At 54.8% G+C, this 18,564-nt stretch overlaps 1 protein-coding gene across 6 annotated transcripts; it reads left to right on the forward strand.

Annotated features, from left to right (window-relative positions):
• Nucleotides 1–1,551: 1,551 nt before the first annotated feature.
• Nucleotides 1,552–18,553, forward strand: NECTIN4 (nectin cell adhesion molecule 4). Of its 6 annotated transcripts, none has more exons than XM_082471841.1 (9): nt 1,552–1,938; nt 10,900–11,259; nt 12,546–12,836; nt 13,944–14,064; nt 14,995–15,143; nt 15,388–15,547; nt 15,946–16,021; nt 16,394–16,535; nt 16,801–17,017. In XM_082471841.1, the coding sequence occupies exons 1-9, from the start codon at nt 1,863–1,865 to the stop codon at nt 16,866–16,868; spliced, it is 1,443 nt and encodes a 480-aa protein (XP_082327967.1). In that variant the 5' UTR covers nt 1,552–1,862; the 3' UTR covers nt 16,869–17,017. The 6 variants fall into 6 exon arrangements, with proteins under 6 accessions (XP_082327967.1, XP_082327962.1, XP_082327965.1 ...); XM_082471836.1 differs by having other exon boundaries at nt 1,560–1,938; nt 16,394–16,468; nt 16,801–18,553; XM_082471837.1 differs by having other exon boundaries at nt 1,563–1,938; nt 15,391–15,547; nt 16,394–16,468; nt 16,801–18,553.
• The last annotated feature ends 11 nt before the right edge of the window (nt 18,554–18,564 follow it).

The following is an 18,564-nucleotide window of genomic DNA, read 5'->3' on the forward strand; positions in this document are numbered from 1 at the left end:
ACATGCCGCAGAGCAACTGGGCCCGTGGGCCACAACTACTGAGCCTGTGCGTCTGGAGCCTGTGCTCCGCAACAAGAGAGGCCACGATAGTGAGAGGCCCGCACACTGCAATGAAGAGTGGCCCCTGCTTGCTGCAACTGGAGAAAGCCCTCGCACAGAAACAAAGACCCAACACAGCCAAAAATAAATAAGTAAATAAAAATTAAAGGTGCTAATAATTAAAAAAAAAAAAAAACAGAAGGGAGAAAGATTAATTTTAGGTGGGAGGAGCTGAGAAGGCTTCATGGAAGATGTGGCATTTGAGGTCGGTTTTGAAAGATGAGTAAGATTTTGACAGGTAGAGTTGGGGGTGCATGTGTATGTGGAAAATATTCTACCTGAAATGACCCCCCCACCTTGCTGTTCTTGGATCCTCCTTCCTGCCCCTCTCCAGACAAAGGATCCCACTGCAAGATTTTAACCCGTATGTATCTTCTCTTCTCTCCTGTCTACCTGTATATCTATTTTTAGCTCCAGTATGCCAGCAATCGTGCCCCTCCCCATTCCTCAGTTTTCAGGGAGTTCAGAGTCTGCCCCCTCCTCTGGCTATCCCAGCTAGGCCAGTAAGTTTTTGTGTAACTTGGCGGTTACATTATATGCATCCAACATGGAAACGCGTGGTCTTACGGGTCTGAGTATACCTATAGGGATATAAGGACAGAGTATTTGGAATCAAGATTGTCCTTGCAAAGTCCGGACATGTGGCTTTGTCCAATGACCATGGGATAAATGGATAGAATGACCATGGAGATGGTGGAAAGGAACCCCTTCCCACTCAGGTAGTGCTGACGCACTTTGGGGACTTCTGGCCAGTAATGAGAAGGTGTTGATGCTGAGAGAGGGTCCTGCTAGGGAGGCCAGGAATCTGTGGGGTTAATTCCTTGGTCAATCCCTTGGCTTATCCTCTGTGGGGGAGGGGTGAAGCGGAGGGGGTCGCTTAAGTTCCATCTGAGGGGTCTTTGAGCTAACTCCCTGCCTCAGGGATAGGGATGTCTGATACTACCTAAGTTGTGTGTCCTCCAGCAAGCCCCTTCCTCACTCTGGGCCTCTGTTTTCTTGTCTGATGGATGAGGTATTTGGGCCAGTACTGTCCGCAGTTCTGGCCTTCTCTGATTCTGGCTCCCAAGCTGAACCCCTCTGGGAGATTGGGGAACTCGGCAAGGCCCCGGGGAAAGGCAGCAAGGCTGGCTGGGGTGTGGGATGCTTGGGTTCCTTTCCACCCACAAGGGTCTTGCCCCTGTTCCTCCTGGCCTGGCGCCTCCCTCTTCGAGTCACGCCAGGCCTTCTCCTACCCAGCCCCCAGCCCCCCCAGCCCCCCCCCCCCACTCTCCCCCTCCGCCTTTCCTCTCTGGTCACAGCCCCTTCCACACACTGCCAGGTAAAGCCTGGAGCTGACGATGGGATCCCACCCCCCAGGTCCTTCCCTCCTTCCCTCCCTCTCTGGCACCCATTAGCCAGCGCAGGCTGCGGGGGTGGCGGCTGCCGAGTCTCCGCGCCAGGCCCAGCCCCCAGAGACGCACCTGTTCTGACCTGCTAAGCAGGTTCCCAAGTTTCTGCTGTCGTTGTTGGCCACGGCGTGGGAAGCAACTCTGGGGGAGCTCGGAGCTCCCGATCACGGCTACTTGCGGGTAGCTACGGTTGGGTGGGTGGAACGGGGCCGGGTCCCCGAGTGGAGACCCTAGTGGGATAGGCAGGCGCGTCAGTGCCTGAGGACTCCGTGACTTCCTGCGTTCTGGGTCGGTGCCCAATCCAGCTCTAGAGCCGGCTCCCAGGGAGAACTCGGTGGAACTTCAGAAACACCGGGAAGCTCTGCCTCTTGACCGATGCCTCTGTCCCTGGGAGCCGAGATGTGCGGGCCTGAGACCTGCCTGCTGCTACTGCTCCTGGCATCGTTTACAGGTAGGACTTGCTTCAGGATCCTTGCTTCTGAGCCCAAGCCAACGCACACACACACACACACACACACACACACACACATACACGCACGCACACGTACATATTCCCTTTCCTTTTACTCGGAACTGAGGAATCAATCTCTCTCTCCCACCTCCAGCTGATAGTAGTGCCCCCAGAAGAGCCACTGTAGCTCTCCTGCTTCATGTCCCCTTCCAGCCCCAGGCCAGGTCATTGGGTCTGGGGTCCCTGACCACCTCAGCCAAAGGGCTGGAGCTGCCTCTTAGGGAAGAGACACGGTGACCCGTTGCAGGTGGCCAGGGAGGTAGAACTTGTGGGGACCCTTTCACCCCAGGTTTTCCTGGAGGCTCCCTCGCCTACCCCCTGGGCTCCGGAACTGCTGACTGGGGCTGCAGCTGACTCAGGGCTGAGCTGGTTTCCCCAGTCATCAAGGTGTAGGAAGCCTGATGCCCAGAGAGTGGACAGGGTCTTTCTATCTCCTTCTCCTCTCTTCACAATATCCTAGAATACTGTTGGGTGACTACAGGGGAGCTGGAATCTCTTCTCACTCTGGCCCCCTCTGGCCCTGAGCACACTATGAGGTGCCAGGGTGGGAATCAGGCGGTTACTCAGAAGAGTGGGGGTCTAGGGTAGGGCACTCTTTTGTTTATCCCGTCCCCCCATTTTCTCAACTAGATGCCTTGTATTACTCTCGTGTAATGTATTATACAGAAGATATAAATGATAGGAATTTATAATCTTCAGAGCGGGGGAGAGTATATGTGTGTGGGCGTGCGTGTACATAATGAGACCACGGTAGGTAGGGTTCCGTAGGCTGTTCCCAGGATAATGGGCAACTGAGAAATCTTTCTCCTTGGAAAGACAAGGCCTTATCTATATGGGACAGTTTGATTCCCAGTCCCAGGAACAGCAGTGACGGAGCCTCAGTTGTCCAGCAGGGCCTAGCAGTGATGTCCCCCGACCTCCATCCCCAGCTAAAGCTGTGTGGAGGAGAGTGAGGTCTAGACGTGTGGATGGGTAGGGGCTGCTCCTGCTCTGATCTTATAATGGAAGGGCTGTTGACCCAGCCTCCAATCGCAGGTTACTGAAACTCCAAGCCCTGCCACCCCCCCCTACCCCCCACATCTTAGTTCCCAACTTCCAGACAACCTTCTCACTCGCTTCGGCCAAGAGGGTGGGGCCTGGTTGCTGAGGCCGGGGAACTCAGCAGTCACTTTCCTGTAGGATCTACCCACGCCTAAAGAATGGAGCCATGATGTCTCAGGACTCAGAAGGTACCAAAGAGATCATCGATTCAACTCCCTCATTTTACAGATGGGAAAACTGAAAGAAACAGATAGGCAAGTGAGCTAACAAGACTACTCAGTGTTAGAAGCGTAACCAGGGTTAGCGTCTTGGTCTCCCAGTTCCTAGTTCATGAAAGCATAGTACCTCTGAGTGCACACTGGGGATAGCCAGGGTGCTGGATGCTGGAGATGCAGCAGTGAACAAGACAAAGTCCCCGCTTTCTTTTCCCATGACACGAAGCTGTTCTTTCTCAGAGAAGCCAGGGAAGGGTAGAGGAGACCCCTTCTAGTTAGGGCGTCACCCCAACCTTGCCCAGTACCTGGACAGGTGCTGTGGCTACCCGGCTCCAGGGAAGCTGGTGCCCAGTGAGCCACGCTCTACTGCTATAACCTGCACAGAGCTGGAGGGCGCTCTGAAGGCTGGAACTCAGACTCCAGGTGCCTAGCCCGAGGATCAGATGCACCCACCTAACTGCCACCCCCATTCTGGCTCCTCTGTAGGCATCTCCTCAATGGCCCCCAGGAAACTAGAGTGTTTCTTGTCTCTGAAAAAGCCTTGGACTGGGAAGTCAGGAGTCTTGGGTTCTGGTCCCTTTCCTGCAATTAATTTGCTACACAACCTGGGGCAACGAAGAAACTAGACTTCAGTAGACCAGATGACCCCTATAGGCCTTCCAGCTCTGAAAGCCTGTGGCTGCGTAAATATCAAGCCCTGAACTGAAGGTGGGTGCTGGGTGCTGGAAGAGGCGGTCAGTCTGGCTGTGGTGACAGAAGGGGGAAATGTCCTGACTCCATTTCTCAGTGGGGACCAAGGGTAGCTTTACCCTGGATACTGTCTTCTGCCCCTGCACTGCTGAAAATTAGTGCCCCCACCAAGTCCTGGGCCATTAGAGCTCTGAGCCCCAGGGCCCTGCCCCACCCCTGACAGGGAAAGGAGCCCAGGCTAGGGAGGCACCTCAACACCACAGCTCTTTGCCTCTCCTTAATGGGATGAGTTTCCAGGTAAGGTCCCCTCCCTTCTCCCTCCCCATCTCCTGCCCTGGGGCTGAGGGACCTAAATCTACAGATACCCCTCCAATAGGATCCTAGTTCCTAGATCTTTTTTTTTTTTAAATTAATTAATTAATTAATTAATTTTCGGCTGTGTTGGGTCCTCGTCTCTCTGCGAGGGCTTTCCCTAGCTGTGGAGAGCGGGGGCCACTCTTCATCGCAGTGCGCGGGCCTCTCACTATTGCGGCCTCTCTTGTTGCGGAGCACAGGCTCCAGACCCGCAGGCTCAGTAGTTGTGGCTCACGGGCCCAGTCGCTCCGCTGTACGTGGGATCCTCCCAGACCAGGGCTCGAACCTGTGTCCCCTCCATTGGCAGGCGGATTCTCAACCACTGCACCACCAGGGAAGCCCCCTAGATCTTTTTTGGGGCCCAACTGAGCCCTGCAGGACCCCAGAGGGCACGGGGTTCTCTGAATTCTGAAGTCTGTCCTCTGAGGGTTAGGACCAGCTTTCTGTCTAAAGTTAGTTTCCTAGAAAGGGAAGGGCCCCATCCCTGCTTTTCTACTCCTGTTTACAGAGGGGGGCAGGCCCTTTCCTGTAGGATCTACCCAAAACCAGGGAAGCTAGAAAGGGAGGCTAGCTTCCCTGCCCAAGGTGGGGAGAACTAGGGGAATCCCAGGGAAGCCCTGTGGCCCCATTGACCTTGGTCCCACCCCAGTGTTTCAGGGAGCTGGGCTAAGGGGACCCCAGCCACAGAGATGGCAGTGAGGGGCTCATAGTAGAGTCCACAGTCCCAGCCTCTAGACCCCAGCCTCGGGATCCTGGGGTCCTCCAGGCAAAGTGAAGGGGGGTCAGCCACCTTGGGGAGCCAGCCTAGTGAGGAGAGAATGCCTGGGCTTCCCGGCCTTCCAAACTTGCCCTGATGCTGACCAAAGTCTGGACAGAGAGAAGGGGTGAGGGTGGGGTGGGGAGCTGAGTCAGGAGGGAAGGGAGGAGAGGAGCCTAGGGGCTGGATCTGGGAACAGAATCTAAAATGCGAAGGTCAAGTTCAGAACTGGGGGCAAGCCACCAAGCCTCCTGGAGCAGGGCTGTGCAGGAGGGGGTCAGGGTCACTCTTTCACTGAGGCAGGGAGCCTCTGGCCTCAGAAGTTTACCCACAGTTCTCAGGCCACCCTCCTCCCCTCTTGCCTTTAAAACTGGCTGGCGAGTCCTGAGAGCTGGGTTGAGGCTGTGATTTGGGGCGGGGCAGAGCTGGCCACACTTGCAGAGATGGGGGAGGGGGTGGTTGGTTGGCTGGCAGGACTGGGGAGGGGGTTAGGATCTCAGGAGTTTGGGAGAAGCGGAATTCTGGGTCTCCCACCCACAGTGTGGCTGTTTTGGTGACTCAACCAGGCTCAGACTCTGGCTCCGGGGGGTTTAGGGGACTTATCTGTGCTGGGAGCTGTGTCTGGGCCAGAGCTGGGGCTGCCTCAAGGCCTGTCCTGCCCCATTGTTCTCACCTCCCTTTGTGATTGGTGTGGCCCCCCTCCCCATCCACTAATCTGTGGTGGGCGCTTTGCCCGGGTTGGGAAACTCTCACTAAGCTGGGGGGCTTAGGACAATGTGGGGTAAATGTGAGGGAGGTGGATGAATGCAGAGGGAGAATCTGCTGGTTTTCAAAGTTCCTTAGCATTCCAAGGCCAAGGTTATGGGGGGAAGGATGGAAGAAAAAAAGTGCTGGGTAGTGTATATCACCTGTCCCGAATGGGGGGCTTCAGGGCTCCCCTCCCACGTCCTTTCTTATCCCAAACTCACCCACATATTCCGCCTGTCTCTGGTGGAGGCTGCTTCTGTGGGGTGAGGGGAGGCAAGAGTTAACAAAGGAGAGTGAGACCCTAGACAGCTTGGACCCCTCCCCCTAGCCCCAGGCAGGGTCTCCCCCCACCGCTTCCCACCCAACCTACACCAGACAACCCTCACCCCAGGCCTGGAGCTAGAGCTGGTTTTTCTGGTGGTGGCAGCAGCAGAGGCCTGACAGAGATTCCCAGGGAGAGGCCTCCTTGGGGGGCCAGAGGTGCTGTGGGGCCTGGGGGCGTGGCTGGGGGGTGAGAAGGGTGAGGGTCCTTCTAGTAGGAACCTGAGGAGCAAGGGTAGAGAGAGCTTTTGTTTTGTTCTGCTGGGGAGTCCTTGATGGCTATTTCCCATCACCCTGGAGGGGCAGTGACCTCATCTCTGGGTCCCTCCACCTGAGATGCATCTGCCCTCAAGTCTGGGGTGGGGTGGGGAGGGATGCCTGGGCGACACTCCAGACGGGTGCAGAGGCGAAGGCGCCGAGCCACACACCACTGACCTAAGGCAGCTGAGACAGACAGCCGTGCAGAAGCCAAGAGAAACCGACATCAAAATATTTACTATGAAAAAAAAAAGAAAAAAAAATATTTACTATTTGTGCACATTCACACACACACGCCGTTTCATAGCTCGCTCTGGATGCAGACAAGCGCACACGCTTTCCTGAAGATAAGACATGAACACATATATGTGCAAAACGCCCCCAAGTTCATGCAAAGAGACAGCCTCTCCCGCATGCGAACCAGCACTGAGACTCACCAGACCCTCACCCAAAGATGTACGTTCAGATGCAAAAGGCTCACACATATTCCCTTCTTCCTCCTCACAGGCCCATCTCTAGGACCTCACTGTGTACCCCTAGATGTACTAGCAGGGGATGCTGAAGGTGAAAGGCTCCTCAGAAAGAAAAGCCTCCTTCCCCAGAGATGCTGTCATCTGCAGCTGCCAGCCTCAGTTTCCCCTCTGGAGGTCAGAGGCCAGGCCTCACACAGATAGGAAAGTTGGGACCCAGGCACAGGGTGGGGAGCAGGCAGCCAGCCCAAGCCAGGAATGGAGGGCCTGTCTGGGAGCAAGCAGGGTACACAGAGGGCAGGGCCCCAAAGAGGCCCGTGGGGGCTTGGCCAGGGGTGGGGGAGGCTGAGGGCAGGGATCCCGTCTGGCCAGTTGGGCCTGTTCTCTCCCTTGCGCAAGGTGGTGGCTGGTGGTGACTGAGGCTAGGCCTGCTGTGCAGCAGTGGCTGAATCACCAAGGCTCCTGACCAGCGTCCTGGTACTTCCAGAAGGAGGGGAGGGGAGGGTCAGAGGTAGGAGTGCCCAGCCAGCAGAGTCCACCAGGCTCAGGAAACCATTTGCAGCAGAAGGGTCTGTGGGCCTGGCCTGGCTACGACATGCCCTCAGGGTGACCTCACCAGGCAGGCGGTGTGTCTCCTTTGCTCTGGTGACATCATCATGCTGACGCTGGGCGGGCACTGGGTGGGGGAGAAGAAGGCGGAGGCAGTCCTGGCCTACCCTACCCTGGGAGTTTGAGCTTCTGGGTCCACTGAGCTCAGGGCAGGGATTCTAAAGCCCAAGTTCTCTTTTCCATCTCTTGCAGCCTGTGTGTGTTTGTGTGTGTGTGTGTGTGTATGTGTGTGTAAGTGAAGGAAGGCATTGCTCAAGCTGAGATGCTCCCACTCAACAGTGGATTTAGGACAATGGGGAGCTCACACAGAAGGGACTTTCTGGTTTTACTGGGTTTCTCATCCGGCAAAGCTTGGGCTTATCACTTGGGATCATGGGGCTCTTGGACCCACAGGTAGGGATGTGGAAGATTGAACTCAGACATGTGCTGGGGACTTGATGCATGTTGTACCCTAAGAAGGTAGTTTTGGGAATTCCCTGGCAATTCAGTGGTTAGGACTCCGAGCTTCCACTGCAGGGGGCATGAGTTCGATCCCTGGTTGGGGAACTAAGATCCTGCATGCCGCTGTGTGGCAAAAAAAAAAAAAAAAAAAAAAAGAAGGTATTTTTTTGGGGGGGAAATGTGAGTGATTAGTGGTGGGGAGGGGCCAGCTGGTTGGCAAGTGTAGGGATGGGGATGGGAAATATGCCATCTGACATTGTCCCAGAATTAGTCTTTGAAAGGGTTTGAGTGTCCCAGTGGAGCAGGGCTTGGACTCCCTGTGACCTGCATGGACACCAGTGTTCGAAGCAGAGGAAGTACTGGGAAGCCCCTATCTCAACCACACCTCCAGCCCTTCCTTGGCAGCCCTGCTCCCTCTGGCGCCAGGAGGAGGTGTCTGGGAGAGGTGCAGATGGTTAGCTGGACTCCCAGGCTGGGCTGGGTGGGACCAACATCAGCTTAGGCAGGTCAGGGCCCTGGTATCTGGCCCTGCAGGTCTGTCCTGTCCCGTTTGGGCCCTCCCAGCTCCCAACAGCATCCTCCCTTCCTCCTCCCTTGCTAGCAGGGCCATGGGACCCCCTTCCTCTGTCCCACGCTCTGCCTCACTGGAACCCTCTGGTCCACTCTAGTGGGGCTTCACTTTCTCCCTCCATGCCTGACCCCCTCCATCCCCTTCCTTCTCCCTAGGTCCAGTCTGGAGGTACTCCCTTTGGCAGAGAACCCAGGTAGCCAGCCTATCCTGTCTCCACCCTAAGGTTGCCATGCCAACCCCCTCCCTGCCCAGCCCAACCAAAGACTGCACAGTCCTCCTCATTCTACCCTTTCCTTCTTCCGCCTGTCTCTCGCATTCATTCATTCACCCACCCATTCACTCAGTCAGTCAGTCAATAAACATTAATTGAGCACCAATTATGTGCCAGGAATGCAGACCACTGAGCACTAAATCAGAAACCATGTTTCCATATGTGACGTGAGACCGAGTTTATTTATACTCTTGAGGTTCTCAATCTGGTGGAAGAGGCAGACAAGAAAATAGCAAATACAATCTGTGGTATAAAGTACTACGATGGGTCAAAGCAGGGTGCCAGAGGAGAACAGAGGAAGGGCACCTCACTCTGCCTGAGGTGGGGGTGGGGGGAGGGAGGACTCCAGGAGCAAGTGATGTCTAAGCAGAGTCTTCAAGGATGAGTAGGAGCTGCCAGACTTAGGGAGGAGGGCGTTCCAGGCAGGAGCACAGTGTGAGCAAGGTGAGGGCCAGCAGGGTGTGTGAAGTGCTGGCCACAGGCAGGAGCTTTGAACTTTTGGGAATTGCTGGATATGCATTCCAACTCAAGGAACTCTTGCCATCCCAGAGAGCATTCACTCTGTCCACAGCCCTCAGCCCCCAGCCCTCTGTTTCACACGCTTTATTCCACAACTCCAAATTTCTTTCTTCCCAGCCATGAGATTCCCCGGCCATGCCTCCCTCATAAGTTACTTATCCTAGAAACCTAGGAGTTGTCTTTGAGTCTTTTCTCTCTCTTTCTGGTCAGTGACCAAATCCTGCCAAATTTCCCCTGGAACTGTCCCGTCCTCTCAGCAGGACGGCAGCTGCAGGGTCCTGGTGGGTCTCCTGTCCCCAGTCTCCCTACTTTCTAGTCTGAGGGCACATGCCCATTGGCTTCATGCTTTAGTGACTCCCTATTTCATCTTGGCCAACTCTGAATTCCTTTGCCTGGTATGGAAGGTCCTGGATGATTTTGCTCTGACCAGATGTCCTGCTCCTGCTCAACACACACCCTCTGCCTTAGTTTTGTCCTCTCCTCTCTGCTTCCTGAACCAGCCAGCCTCTCCACGTCCTTGGGGTTTGCCCACCTTGGTCCCTTACCTGGGACCCCTTTCCAGGTCTCATCCCCTTCTGATTCTACCCAACTCATGCATGAGCCCCTCCCATGTGACTCGGGACCACTGTGACTGTCCCATCCCACGACTAACCTGCAACACACCACTAAGCACTAAATCAGAAACCATCATAAGTGTTTCCATAGCTGTCTCCATACATATCTCTTCTTCCAGAATAGAGCTCAGGTTCTATGAGTGCAGGAAATGCATCCTTCTTTGCAGATAAGGCTACATGATAGATACCCCTTAGTGCTTCATACTGTTCCTTGTCGATACACAAAACACTCGCCTTTTGTCACTGGTCCCTATCTCTGGTCCTCCGATTCTGGCTCACGGTTCTGACCCTGTCATGTGTGTCTGTCCTGACCTCGTATCTCTGGGCCTCTGACCTGGGGCCTTTCTGTCTTCAGTGACTTGCTCATTCCTGTCTCTGAGCCTTGGTTTGTGCCATTCCTCCCACACAGGATACCTTCTTCTCTCTGGGAATCCAGGTCTCTCATCTTGAAGCCATGAAAAGACTGTTCCGAAGGGCCTGCTGGTTTGGACCCTTCCTACACTACATGCCCCATCCCAGACACCAACTGTTCTCGACCCTTGCCTTGGCTCCTGGCCACACTTTCTGAAAGCATTCACTTTTCCCCCCCTTGGTAGGTTGAGCCTTCTGTAAAAGTTTGTCCGTGGCTTCCCGTCTTTGTGTGCACAAAATCCATTTCCCTGAGCTCCCTGAGGGCAGAGGCTGGGTCTCTCCTCCTGTTATAGCCCCCACCTTACAATTGCTCAGGATACAATCCTGGGCTGAGAGAGTGTGTGACTCTTCCATGTACCACCTGTGTGGCCTTAGGCAAGTCACTTCCTGTCTCTGAGTCTCAGTTTTCTCATCTGTTAAACGGCGATAATAACGCCTGCCTGTTGGCAATGTTTTGTGGATCTAATGAGGTCATGGAATGAACGCGCTTTGAAAGCATAAAGTGCTCCGGGAGTTCCGGGCTGCCTTTGCGGACATTATCATTGTGGATAAGTGTTCCCCCCGCTCTGGCAGCGCCCCTAATCCTGGCTGCTTCTGTCTGCCCCCCTGCAGGTCGGTGCCCGGCCGGCGAGCTGGAGACCTCGGACTTGGTGACCGTGGTGCTGGGCCAGGACGCAAAACTGCCCTGCTTCTACCGAGGGGACCCGGGCGAGCAGGTGGAGCAAGTGGCGTGGGCTCGTGTGGATGCGGACGAGGGCGGCCAGGAGCTGGCACTTCTGAACTCTAAATACGGGCTGCACGTGAGCTCAGCCTACGAGGGCCGCGTGGAAGAGCCGCCTCCCCCAAGGAACCCCCTGGACGGTGCGGTGCTTCTGCGCAACGCGGTGCAGGCGGACGAGGGCGAGTACGAGTGTCGCGTCAGTACCTTCCCTGCCGGCAGCTTCCAAGCGCGGCTTCGGCTCCGCGTGCTGGGTAAGTGGGGCCCCTTGGGCATGGGGGCGGGGGTGCTGTGTGTGCAGAAGCACCAGGTCCTCAGGCCCCGGGTCTTGGAGGGCAGAAGCTGGAGGCGGTGGGGGGGGGGGATGCAGAGATGGAGACTGCAGAGATGGAGGGGGCAGAGGCGGAACAGGAAGAAGAGGTGGGGCCCTGTAGGGATGAGGGAGCTTCATTTAGCCAGCCCCCCCAACCCCAATCCAGAAATTCTCTCCAAGTGACCCCAAAAGCTTGATACTGCTTGGTCAGCCTTGGGGAAGAATCCACGTTATTAGGCTGTTCTTCCTTCTGCTGATCTGAAATCTCCCTCTCGGTTACTTTCACCCTCCCCAGCAAGATGGCACAGGCTTATTCTCCCTTCTGCACGACAGCCTTTCCACCAGCTGAGGACCTCTGTCATGCCCCACCCAAATCTCTTCTTCTTCAAGCTAAACGTACAGGTTTCTGCAACAGTTCTACTAAAGACACTCATTCACCACCCTGGGCTCCATGGTTTTAGAATGTGGTGCCTAGACGTGGACATGCAGACCCAGCTATGACCAGTGGGTCTGTGCACGACCAGTGGGGCTGAGACCTTTCCTGATCTGGACCTTCAGTGAATGTGGTTGGAGACCACAATCACCTTTTAAACCACCACTTTGCACGGATGCCCTAGACTTATGGTCAAGTTAAGTCTTTTCCATTCTGTGCTTGGACTGTTAATGTTATGAAGATAAAAATAAATGAAGGCCTTTATAGTTTCCCTTTATCCACATGGAAGTTAGTAATACCAGCCTTGGTAGAAAAATCTGGGTGTGGATCTTGGCTTCACCACCTAATAGCTAATGATCTGGAATAAATCATTTAACCTCCCTGAGCTTCAGTTTCTTCAGCTGTAAAACACAGATAGTAATACCTGCTTCATGTTTGTTGACAAGATTAAAAGAGACGTTTGTAAAGTGTGTAGCACAACTCTGGGCACATAGTAAGTGCTTAATAAATGGTGGCTATTATTATTATTATCTAGATGTTATGTGGTTAGTTTTTTAATTACTTCATTATTTTCATTTAAAAAATGACCCATACTTATTGTAAAAAATTCAAGCATTGGAGAAAGGTACAAAGTCCGCTGAAATGCTACCACTCATCTGGCATCTTTGTTGATGAAATAAAAGAAGAAAAAGGGGCCTGAAACTTTGTACCTGTGCAAGACTGAACTGGGATGGGGCGGGGCCTCCTGACAGGGGTTGTAAAGGTTGTGACTTCTGCCTCCCCCCAATCTGCAGTGCCTCCCCTTCCCTCGCTGAATCCTGGTCCAGCACTAGAAGAGGGCCAGGGCCTGACACTGGCAGCTTCCTGCACAGCAGAGGGTAGCCCGGCCCCCAGCGTGACCTGGGACACAGAGGTCAAGGGTACAACATCCAGCCGCTCTTTCACGCACTCTCGCTCAGCTGCTGTCACTTCAGAATTCCATCTGGTGCCCAGCCGCAGCATGAATGGACAGCCACTTACCTGCGTGGTGTCCCACCCTGGCCTGCTCCAGGACCAAAGGATCACCCACATCCTCCAAGTGGCCTGTGAGTACCTGGATCTTGGGTAGGGCGCCCCCATGGGCTCCAAGAGGATTGGTGAGATAGTGAGAGACCCTAAGCCACACCAGTCTGGCCAGCCTGGGTCCTGGAGGCCACCTTGTATGGCTGACAGAGCACCAGTCCAAGGTAGAAGACCTGGAGCCCATCCCAGATGACCTTGGCAAATCACTCTCTGACCTGGTGTCCTTCTGTTTACAAAGGAGCTGGCCCTGCTTCAGGGGTTGTTGGGAGAATCAGATATAAACATGGAATTAAAAGCATTTTGTAAAATAGACAGTTTAGGATTTGAAGACAGATAGACTTAGGATGGGCCCTAGTTCTGCTATTTACCAGCTGTTGTTCAATCTTATTAAGGTTCATTTTCTTCATCAAGAGAAGGAGTATTATTATATCAACTTTACAGGGTTCTGAACGAATGCAGAGCCTCTCGCATAGTGCTTAGTGCATAGAAGGTGCTCGGTCGACAGTCGATACTGTTTTCCTGGCATTAGACTTTGAGCCTCTCTGGAGGATAGCACTGTTTTCTACTCATACTAACCCAGCATTTGGCACAAAGTAGGTCCTCAACAAATGTTTGTGAAAGAAGAGAATGAACCAGAATTCCCTGGTGGTCCAGTGGTTAGGACTCCATGCTTTTGCTGCCAAAGGCCCGGGTTCGATCCCTGGTCGGGGAACTAAGATCCCACAAGCTGCGCCACACAGCCAAGAAAAAAAAAAAAAAAAAGAAATGAATGAACTAGTAGGATGGTTAAGCCTTTGATGAATCAGGGAGTGTTTGCTGAGCACCTGTTCTGTGACTAGCGCTATGCTACGGACCACGGGGGAGTCAGAAAAGGTGTGCCACATTGCTGTGCAGAGGGACTTATAGGCTCATTGCACAGGTAAACCCATGTGGGCTCTCTGAACTTAGAGAGACGGGAGGGAGCTGTCAGTAAGGTGGGGCTGGGCTAGCTTGGGCCGCAGATGAGTAGGATGGAGAAGGGCAAGGGGAGGCTATTCCAGGCAAAGTGGGGCCTGGGGTGGGGGCCCTTTGAGGAAGAGCATGATCAAAGGCATCATTTCCATTCTTTCTCCTCCACCTTTCCATTCCAGTCCTTGCTGAGGCCTCTGTGAGGGGCCTTGAAGACCAAAATCTGTGGCAGGTTGGCAGAGAAGGAGCTGTGCTCAAGTGCCTGAGTGAAGGGCAGCCCCCTCCCTCGTACAACTGGACACGGTAAGGTCCTAGCTTGGGACCAGGGTCTTTCCCTCAGGACTAGCACGTACTCACTGTGGGCTGGGACAATATATTCTGAACCCCAAATAAATTGGGGCACATGTTCAGACCAATGCAAGAATATGCATGGTCACCAAACATTGTTATTGGCTTGCACCTGGGAGTGTAGGTAATTGGCAGGGAATTAGCTGATAAGTCCTTGGCTTTTTTTTTCCTTAACTTTAAAATTGTGAAATATAATACAGCATTTCAATGTTAATACTTTATATATTTATGTAAGTGCCTAAAGTGAATAAGACCAAAAGATACAGCTGACTGTGACTGTTGTGAAACTAACACTCTTATAGCCACTGCCAGGTTGCTAGCACCTCAGAAGCACCCACCCATCTCTGCCAGTTCCTTGGCTTTTTTTCAGGGTCTGAGATGGCCAGACAATCAGGGAGGGGTCAGGGGCACGTGTGTGTGAGCCCATGACAGGCTCACATGTGAGCAGATGAGACATGCACGTGGCCTTGTGCCTGGGGCTGTGTTCATGTATCCTGCCATGAAACCTCGTGGGTGCTGGGGCATGCAGTCACATTGTCCAAGTACATCTGAGCCCCGATAGGAAGGGACAGTCCTGTTGTGTGGACTTTATATACCGTGTGGACCTGGTACCTAGTGCGGGATGACGTGATGCCTATGGAGCTTGTGGGACGGCACACGTGTGGATCTTCCCCAAGTGTGTGTGTGGGTGCCTGGGTCAGGCTGGGCGGCAGGGAGAAGGGACCTCTGCCTAGACCTGCCTAGGGGAAGGAGGGGCACCGTGGGAACAGCCGGTGGCTCTGGGTGACGTCATGGGGGAGGGAGGTGGAGAGCTGCCCGGGCACGTTGGGTCGTGGCAGTCTCAGCCCGCCCCAGCCAGCACCCATCAGCTTCCCTGTCCTCCAGGCTGGACGGGCCTCTGCCCAGTGGGGTACGAGCAGAAGGAGATACCCTGGGCTTCCCCCCGCTGACCACTGAGCACAGTGGCACCTACGTCTGCCACGTCAGCAATGAGCTCGCCTCAAGGGATTCTCAGGTGGTTGTGGTTGTTCTTGGTAAGCACTGGGGCAGAGGCTGGGACCTGGGCCAGGGGCCTGGTGGGGGGACAGGGAGCAAGACACAGAGAGTGAATTGGGAGAGTAGATATTTGGAGGGGGCTGGACTGCATGTATTTTGCAGAGGGCCAGGCTGAGGGGGTGGTTTGGGACTTGTTTTGTGAGGACAGTGCGTGGGGGGCTGTGGAGTCCGGGGCCTGGTCAGGGATCTGGGCATCTGCCTCAGACAGTGGCCTGTCTCCAGCAGACCCCCAGGATGCCACAGGGAAGCAGGTGGATCTGGTGTCGGCCTCCGTGGTGGTGGTGGGTGTGATCGCTGCACTCTTGTTCTGCCTTCTGGTGGTGGTGGTGGTGCTCATGTCCCGATACCATCGGCGCAAGGCCCAGCAGATGACCCAGAAATAGTGAGTACTGGCCACTCCTGGGCGGGTAGAGTGGGCCAGGAGGTGGGCCAGGACCGAGAAGCGAGAGGAGACTGGGCGGCCTGACATCTGAGGAGCTTGTGGACCAGAGGTAGGCAGAGCCAGCCTTCTGGGAGATGAGAAGGGCCTTGGGGCCTGGGTCACAGCTGGATGAGGGGGGCCACGCTGCCTGACTGAGGGTCAGATCCACATGCACGAGTACCACATGGGCACACACACGCTCTGTAGCTGCACCGCCACCTACAGCCACTCACTCACACTTGCAGGGACAACCCAGCGCCCACACCCTCCAGCCCCGGCTCACATAGGCTCGGGCAGGCTAGGTTCACCTTGGGAGGCTACCACTACCCTCAGCTCCTGACCAGGGGGTGTCTTCCCAGTGAGGAGGAGCTGACCCTGACCAGGGAGAACTCCATCCGGAGGCTGCATTCCCATCATCCGGACCCCAAGAACCAGGTGTGTGCCGAGGTTGGATGCATTCTTGGGGCCGGGGCCCCTCTGCGGACCAGAAGCGCAGCCCGCCCCCAGGTCTGGCCGCTGACTCAGCCGCAGCAGGTCTGGCGCTGCTTTGGGTTTGCTGGGCTCCTTCAGAAGGCCCCCTTCAGCACTGGCCTCGACGTTGCTGTGGGAAGCCACCATCAGCACTGGTTTCAGGGTGGGATTAGGGTGGGAAGAGGGTAGGGGTGGGGGAAATGAGGATGTTTGCATCGAGGAGAGAACGGCCAGGTCAGGTTGGGGGAAAGGTGATTGGGGGGGAGGCTGGGGGGAGGATAGAGGCCAAGAGGCTGAGCCCTGTTCTGACTCCTCCCCCATGTCCGGGCCCTGCAGCCGGAGGAGAGTGTAGGGCTGAGAGCCGAGGGCCACCCTGATAGTCTCAAGGACAACAGTAGCTGCTCTGTGATGGTGAGGCCCCCGGCCCCACCGGCGTCCCTACCACTCTCCTCAGGCCCCTCTCCGGGTCCCCGATGTGGTGCGTCAGCTGCCCCTTCCCCGGTCCCTGATACCTCAGACCCACGCTGCCCCATCCCATCCCCTCCCCGCCCCGCTATGCCTTTGCTCCCTAGTCTCCCCTTCCCCAGGCCAGACATTCATTCCTGGCCCCCCACCTCTGAGCCGTTGAGCAACCATAACCCCTGCTTGTGCCTGACCTCTGACCCCAGCATACCCCAGCCGACCCCCTCATGTCTGGCTGCCCCGCCTTGGTTCCTGACTTGCCCTCTGCCCTTGGTCTCCAGAGCGAAGAGGCAGAGGGCCGCAGTTACTCCACGCTGACCACAGTGAGGGAGATCGAAACACAGACTGAACTGCTGTCTCCAGGCTCTGGGCGGACAGAGGAGGAGGAAGATCAGGATGAAGGCATCAAACAGGCCATGAACCATTTTGTTCAGGAGAATGGGACCCTGCGGGCCAAGCCCACGGGCAATGGCATCTACATCAATGGGCGGGGGCACCTGGTCTGACCCAGGCTTGCCCCCGTCCCCTAAGCCTGGCTCCCTCTGCTGACATGGAAGATTTCAGCTCATCCCCGGGGAGCCTCCCTACACACCTCATTTCTTGAGGAAGATGCTCCCCACCCCACTGACTGCTCGACCTTTTCCTCCAGTCCTTCTGCTGGATGATGAAAGGGCTCCGCTTGTTGAGTCCCTCCCACAGCGTGTGCAGGTCACTGTGCGTGCATTTGTGCTTGTTTGAGTGTGCACTGTGTGTGCGCGGAGGGGTGACTGTGCCCACGGTGTGCGTTGTGTTGTCACATCAGAGTCCAAGTGAACCGTGGTGTGTGTGCCACAGGGTTCAGTGGCTGCATGGGGAACGCTACGGGGGAGCGATTTGTGTGTCGTGTGGCTGTGTGACCTTTGCCTGTAAAATGCAGGTGTTTTCCTCAGACCCCAGAGCAGTATTAATGATGCAGAGGTTGGAGACGGAAGGTGGAGACTGTGGGCCATGTCCAGGTGTGCGGGCATAGTTGGAGCTGGAATCTGGCCTCCTGAGTGAGGGAGCCGGGCTCCCACCACTTGGGAGCTGTCAGGGCAAGTGTAAAGCAGCGGGCCTAGGGGTCAGCCAGAGGCTCAAACTGTTACAGAAGAAACCCTCGCCCTCTGGTGGCCTCTGGGCCTGCTGCAGGTACATATTTGCTGTAAATAAACCTGCACAGTGGAGCTTCTTTAAGGACTATTGCCCCAAACGCATTAATAAGAGAAAAGACTTTTTAAAAACTTTTGATTCATCTGGACATTTATTATTGCAAGGATTGCTTAAAGTGACATCAGCCTATACAAGAATTCAACAAAGCTAGACCTTGCTCAGGTCCTACCCCAGGGGGGTTAATTCCTGTGGTTCTGAAAGGTGCTCCATCTAAGGCATCTTAATCTAGGCAGGCTCTTGGGAGGGAGCCTAAGAGCTGATGGAGTTTGAAGGAGGGGTGTGCGCCCCTCAGTTACTGGCTATGGGAGGGTAGGTAGGGTCCTTGGCTCTAGCGGTTCCTCAGTTCTTCCCCTAGCCTCATGTTTTCTTAGTTGTATCCACAGTTGTTTGTGATCCCTTGGTGGGGGCGCTGCTAGGACTTGGTGACAAGGGCTCCTGGTTTTGTTGTGGTGTAGGGGAGACAGAATAGTGATTATAGACCAAGGGAGGTGAAGGAGCTGCTGGGAGGAAGAATGTCTCCTTTTCCCCAGGGGTCTCAGGGTTACTAACTTGGGGTTCTTCCAGCAGTTTCTCTGGTTGGGATTAGATAAGGTCCATTGTTGCCTGCCCCACCCAAATACATTGAACCAGAATATCTAGATTTAGTGCCCAAACCCTGCTCAGCCTGAACTCTGCTGGATTTCTGGACCAAAGGAGAGACTCTCATCCCCTGCTCTCCAGCCAGCCCAGGACTTTGGATGTGGAAACTGAAGATATGGAATTCTAGTATGTATATTTTGTGTAAATATGTTCATATTTGTACATAAAAAAGATATTCTGTTTTTAAATAAACAGATAAAACCTGTTCTTTCTGGTTC

The sequence above is a fragment of the Balaenoptera physalus genome (assembly GCF_965194825.1).
Source record: "Balaenoptera physalus genome assembly, chromosome: 1".
NCBI classification, from domain to species: Eukaryota; Metazoa; Chordata; class Mammalia; order Artiodactyla; family Balaenopteridae; genus Balaenoptera; species Balaenoptera physalus.